This window comes from Euleptes europaea, chromosome 18 (assembly GCF_029931775.1).
Source record: "Euleptes europaea isolate rEulEur1 chromosome 18, rEulEur1.hap1, whole genome shotgun sequence".
NCBI lineage: Eukaryota > Metazoa > Chordata > Lepidosauria > Squamata > Sphaerodactylidae > Euleptes > Euleptes europaea.
Window position 1 is genome coordinate 9,883,772 of NC_079329.1, and position 5,741 is coordinate 9,889,512.

At 48.5% G+C, this 5,741-nt stretch overlaps 1 protein-coding gene across 1 annotated transcript; it reads right to left on the reverse strand.

The window, feature by feature from the left end:
• Positions 1-3,711: 3,711 nt before the first annotated feature.
• Positions 3,712-4,382, reverse strand: LOC130489308 (sesquipedalian-1-like). Its single transcript, XM_056862998.1, has one exon. The coding sequence runs from the start codon at positions 4,380-4,382 to the stop codon at positions 3,759-3,761; it is 624 nt and encodes a 207-aa protein (XP_056718976.1). The 3' UTR covers positions 3,712-3,758.
• Positions 4,383-5,741: the final 1,359 nt, after the last annotated feature.

The window sequence follows — 5,741 nt, forward strand, 5'->3', positions numbered from 1 at the left end:
CTGAGGGGGACGGCTGCCGTGCGCCGAACCCCCCCCCCCAGCGTGGGGCCACAGCGGGGTAGGGGGATGTTTCGCTGAGTGTCCGTGTGCTCGCCTCTCTCTTTGTGTGCCTGATTTGAGGTAGATTGACACCCCCCCTCCCTGGTACTGAATAGGGCCCAGAACAAGATGGCCGCTGTTCTCCCCGTGGTTGCTGTGCTGCAGATTTCCCCCACGGCCAACCAGTGCAGCGGTACCTTCCCCGCTCCCAGCTTGGAGACATAACCACAGCTGTACTGGTACTAATAACTACAGCATCCTCAAGTACTGTATATAGAATTGTCCCTCCTGAAAGCCCTTTAACCATTGCAGGCTGTGTGGGCCCCCTCCTTCCAGAAAGGCTAGTTTTAAAAGCATTGTATGGTCTTCCCAGCTCCACCCTTCGGTCTTCTAACTCTTCTTCCATTCCTTATAATGTCGCTGGGTGTTTCTCTGCTCCAGTCTGAACCTGACGGGCTCTCGACAGGCCGACAGAAGAAATCCCCTCCAAGCCCTCTTTCTCTCGCCCCCCAGCCCCTGCATGGTTACTTTTGGACTAGGATTGGTGCTGTTTGCTTGTTCCTTTAAGAGCCACCTGGCAGGCAGAGGGTTGAAAGGCAAAAACTAGGCTGGTTGGTTTTTTGGCCTGCCTCCCACTGTTGAGGTAGGGGATCTCTGACAGGGGGCATGGTGGCTCCGCCATTCACCTGCTCTTAAAATTACATCTGTCCAGGAGGTCCAGGGGTGGGGGAGAGCGTTGGGTACATAGGAACGGCTGTCCATATCTGTGGGTGGAGCAGAATCCTTCAATGAGAAAGGAAAGTGATTCATTCCCTGACCTGGAGTTTTGCCTTCAGGCTCATGCATTCCTGAAGCATAAGCAAGGGGTGGGGTGGGACATCCTTTGCTGGCAATCTTTCGTTGGTACGTAGTCAGCCAAAGCCTCATTTCTGCCACTCCAAGATTTTATTTTTTTTTGCAAATTTATATCTGCCCACCCCATCCCAGTTAGAAATGTTGCCCTTGGCTATTAGGATGAATCCAGCCCCCTGCCTCAACTGCTGGAGGAGGCATTTCCATTATCAGGATAAACCAAGTCAACAAGGGAGTTCACCCAAAGAATTAAAGTTTTAAGAAAAGGCTGCGAATTTTTTTTCCTATTAGAGCCCCTGTCTGTCTTCAGAGAACTACACAGCTTTCGGGGCGGGTGCCACGTCGGCTGAAAACAGTTCTAAAATGTCTGCTGTTATGTCGTGCGGACACGCCAAATGGCGCATCCTTTATTCTGTCTCCTCTCTTCGTGAAAAAGGAACGGGACCCTATAAAGTAACCAGAATGTATCATCTCTGTGGTCTACCGTGTGGCCCCCAAAGAGCATTGTGCGTGTCCCCTGATCCCCTTTCTTGTTACCACGGGGTGCTCGCTAAGCCCTTGAAGGTCATGAGGAATCCAAACGCCTCGATTTCTGGTGCCCTGGGCTCAGGAGAGGCCTGCCACCATCAATGGTAGCAGGAGCTGAGAACCAGAACTGTTGGTACTATGCCGGAAAAGGGTCTAAGGAAGGAGACCGGACTTTTGGCTTCTCGGAGGTCAGGCTGGGCCACAGCTTTGACTTAGGTACCTTTCGCAACATCTTTTGTGAGGGGGGGGGGCTTTCAGCTTCTGCAGAGACATTCTCACCTTCCCCTTAGGTCACGTTCTCTGCAGTCGTGAGTAGCCGGAGCCAGGAACTTATTTTAACTTCTTGCTTCCCAGAATTTACTTGCTGTTAAATGACAGCTTCTCCCAAAGTCCTCTGTCCCCCCACTCCCGTGACTCAGGGGGAAGAAAGCCCCCATACGTGCATCATCATCTCTGTACATAACTTCTTCCTATAACACATATATTATATATATGTTTCAGTATTGTAATTATGTACACAGGTACTTGAGATTTTTTGATTTTTTTTTGACCTTGTGTTCTTATTTAATGGGACAGACACTGGAAATTAGGGATACATCCAAATCTACCCCTCGCCTTTTATATATTTTTTTTAGCTTTCCACCCACTTAATCAGGAAGAGCAGAATAACTGGAAGTTTACAGCTGACATCTCCTTGCTGTCCTCCCTGTTAATAATTTTTTTTTGTCGTTTGTGCCTCATTTTCATTGAATTTTTTTCCATTGCTTTGTTTAAAAATGTTAACAAAAGAAACAACATTCAAGCTCTCGAAGTGTCTTGATTGATTGAGGATGGGGGTGGGGGGTGTTGTAGAATCATAGAGTTGGAAGGGACCACCAGAGTCATCCGGTCCAACGCCCTGCACAATGCAGGAATTTCACAACTACCTCCCCCCACACACACCCAGTGACCCCTACTCCGTGCCCAGAAGATGGCCAAGATGCCCTCCCTCTCAACATCTGCCTAAGGTCATGGAATCAGCATTGCTGACAGATGGCCATCTAGCCTCTGCTTAAAAACCTCCAGGGAAGAAGAGCTCACCACCTCCTGAGGAAGCCTGTTCCACTGAAGAACCGCTCTGTTAGAAAGTTCTTCCTAATGTCTAGATGGAAACTCTTTTGATCTAATTTCAACCTGTCGGTTCTGGTCCGACCTTCTGGGGCAACAGAAAACAACTCGGCACCATCCTCTTCAAGTACTTGAAGATGGTTATCTGATCCCCTCTAGAATTGCTATCTCCATGGCTAAGGAAAGGAGAAAGCTTTGGTCTGTGGAAGGCTATGTGGCAGGGCCCGTAGCTCAGTTTCAGCATCTCAGGTGTTTGGTCACCTTCCTAAGACCTTGGAGAGCTGTTTGGTAGTCAGAGTGGGGAAAACCCAGTGGTTGGGCTTCATTCAGAGAACGGTGGCATTTGTTTGGATGGCCTGCTTCCAGCACAGTATGGTGAGTAGAATGCCAGACCAGAATCTGGGAGACCCAGGTTTGAATCCCCACTCTGCCAGGGGGAGCTTGGGTCAGTCACACTTGCTCAGCCTAACCTACCTCACAGGCCTGTTGTGAGGATAAAATGGATGAGAGGACAATTCTGGCTTACTTCTGTGTTATTAGAGCAGGAGGTACTTCAGAAGAGCCCGGGAGGGGCTTTGTGTCTGTAGGAAACTCCCATTTAGAAATGGCTGCCTCCACCATAGGAATACACTTGGCTTAGAACCTTCCGATATTTTGTGGTCAGCCCATGGTTGCCATTTTGTGGTCAGCCAGGCCATGACAGTTCTGGTGGGGCCCACTCAATGTTCTCAGAAGTGCCCACAGGCTTAAAAGGATGGAGACCCTGGTGGCCTTGCCGATTCTAGGTTAGGACTCTGTGGTCAAAATGGATAGATTAGGACCAAATTATAAAAAGAACCATAACCTTGTCTTTTGGTGATGGTGGTATAGCAGATTTTACTTTCTCATGAAGGATTTGCATTGCCAAACGTTTCCTCTTTCCTCCACAAGCACTCCCGGAGGGATCCTTTTGCTATGCCCAGAGAGCTCCATTAACTAGCATACCTTCCTCATGCCCAGCAATTTTTCCTGAGGATAAAACTGAAGTAAATAATGCGTTGCTCAAAAGTTTTCCTTTAATTTATTAAAATCTACTCTTTAAAAAAATACTCAGTGTGTCACAAATACACATCAAATAGTTGATTCAGGAAGTTATACCTAGCAGTATCATTCCCTTCCCCAAACTTTATATAGATCCCAGTTCTCCTCTAGACTTGCTCATTGTAGTCAAATGTTTGGTATTGCTGATTTTTCTACTCCAAGTCTATCAAATTGTTTTCTGCAGGTTGTGTCTTGCCATCTTTCTTTTCCTGCCACATACGCCTTAACCTCAGAATGTCCTCGCCAAATTCCTGATGGAGTTGTGAGAAATTTGTCTCTTTGGATCTTGTTTCAGCCACCAGTTTCAGAAGGGGTAGCTTAAAGTTCTTTTTTGAGGCTACTGGGGCTCCCTCCAATTTGGGGGGCTGCTGATTCTTCAGCATTTGAAATTGCCCTTCCAGCTCAGCGGCCAAGGCTCGGAGGTATCCAAATCCTGCAGTGCTGAGCGCCCGCACCCAGGCCTCCAGGGTTTCTTGATTCTCGGCTGCCATCTGGTATGCGCGACCGCCCGGCAACCCACAGGGGTAAGAAATTTCAAAGGCGTATGGTTCAGAGGAGGATTCTCGCAGCTCCACGATACAGCCTTCCAAGATTATGAGCTTAGGAGGGTCCCGGTCTCCACCTCGCTCCCGATAGAAGAGAAGGTTACCCCAGAGTGTGCACCAACGCGGGTGGTAGGAGGAAGTGCGACTGCTCTTTTTATACAGTAACCCCTGCCGGTCTGGGGTGTGTTCCATGTGGGAAGAGACCAAACCGCTGGAGAGGTGGAGTTTCATGGTGCTCAGACCCTGAAAGTGAGGATAATGGAAGATGAGGAGGAGTGAAAAAAAGATGATGGAAGATGAGGAGGAGTGAAAAAAGCATCAGAATCCAAGGAGACAACAGCAAGTTGAAAGGATCATGAATATGAATAGGCACGAGGCTGGGGAAAATGTAGAAAGGAATAAAATAATGCAGTGCTGGTGAAATGGAAAGTGAAAACAGTGAACAAGGAATAAAACCAATGGAGGAATTAAGACGAGATTCTGGGGATGTGGGGGGAGGAACCAAAGGAACCACATTCTTAGAGCAAAGCTTCTTAAACTTGGTTCACGACCCCATATGGGCTCAGGTCACTGAATGTGGGGGGTCGCAAAAAATTTGGCAACAGTAAAAGAATTGTTTTAAAATAAATTTCTTTATGATTTATTATCTGTAAATGTTTGATTTGTAGACCTATTTCATATACCTGGGGTCGCTTAAAAATTTCTCGGGCAAAAAGGGATCACGAGTGGAAAAATGTTTAAGAAGCCCTGTTCTAGAAAAGGGGGAATCAATAGGTAGGGATGGAAATAAAATACCAACTGAGGGAATGGCATCAAATAAAGAGCCAGTAAGATGGGGAAAAGAGTGAAATAGCATGAAGAAGGGAGTGGACATACCAGGGCACACAGCAGTTAAGGGAGGAGAGGGTGACTAAGCCAAGGACAGGCAGAGGGAAGACTGGGAGGAGGGCAAGAACAAAGGAAAAGATAAGCTATAAGACAAATGCCCAAAGTGCCGCGGGAAGGAGAAATGAGTAATGGAAGACAGAAAAAGGAGGGAATGGAAAAACAGCAGCTCAAAGAGCAATGTTCTCCCTTAGGGAGGGGAGAGGCTGCTTCTACAGGAATAAAGGCCTGGCCTGCAGGCCCAGGATCCTCCTGGAGGACATTTCCAGGCGGGCACAGACAGCCCCAGGCCTGACTAAGGATATTCCCAGCAGGGGATGGACTTTGCATCCCACCTGGATTTCCTCACCTTGGTGCCAAATCATCAAGCCGCCCCTTTGGGATTAAGGTTTCTTGGGCCGGGCCGGTCAAGTGTCTCTTCCCTTTCCCCTCCCCCTGTACTTGCAAGGGCAGTGGTTTCCCAGGTGAGGGGCGGGGCTTGCGCTCACCTGGCTTTCTCCATGCAGGTGCCTGAAAAGTCACGATTGCAAGGAAGAAGGCGGGAGGAAAGAGCTGCCATCCGCTTGAAGGGGCAGCTGCTTGCTTTCCCCTCGCCTCTCTCAAGAGCAGAAAGCCCAGCCAGCGACGAAGAGGAAGCAGCTAAGCCGCAATGTGCTAAGAGTGTTAACCACAAATTCTTTCTGGCCCGCCAGGGATCTGTTTTAA

Coding starts and splice junctions, on each gene's coding strand:
- LOC130489308 (XM_056862998.1), bottom strand. CDS start 4,382: ATGAAACTCCACCTCTCCAGCGGTTTGGTCTCTTCCCACATGGAACAC.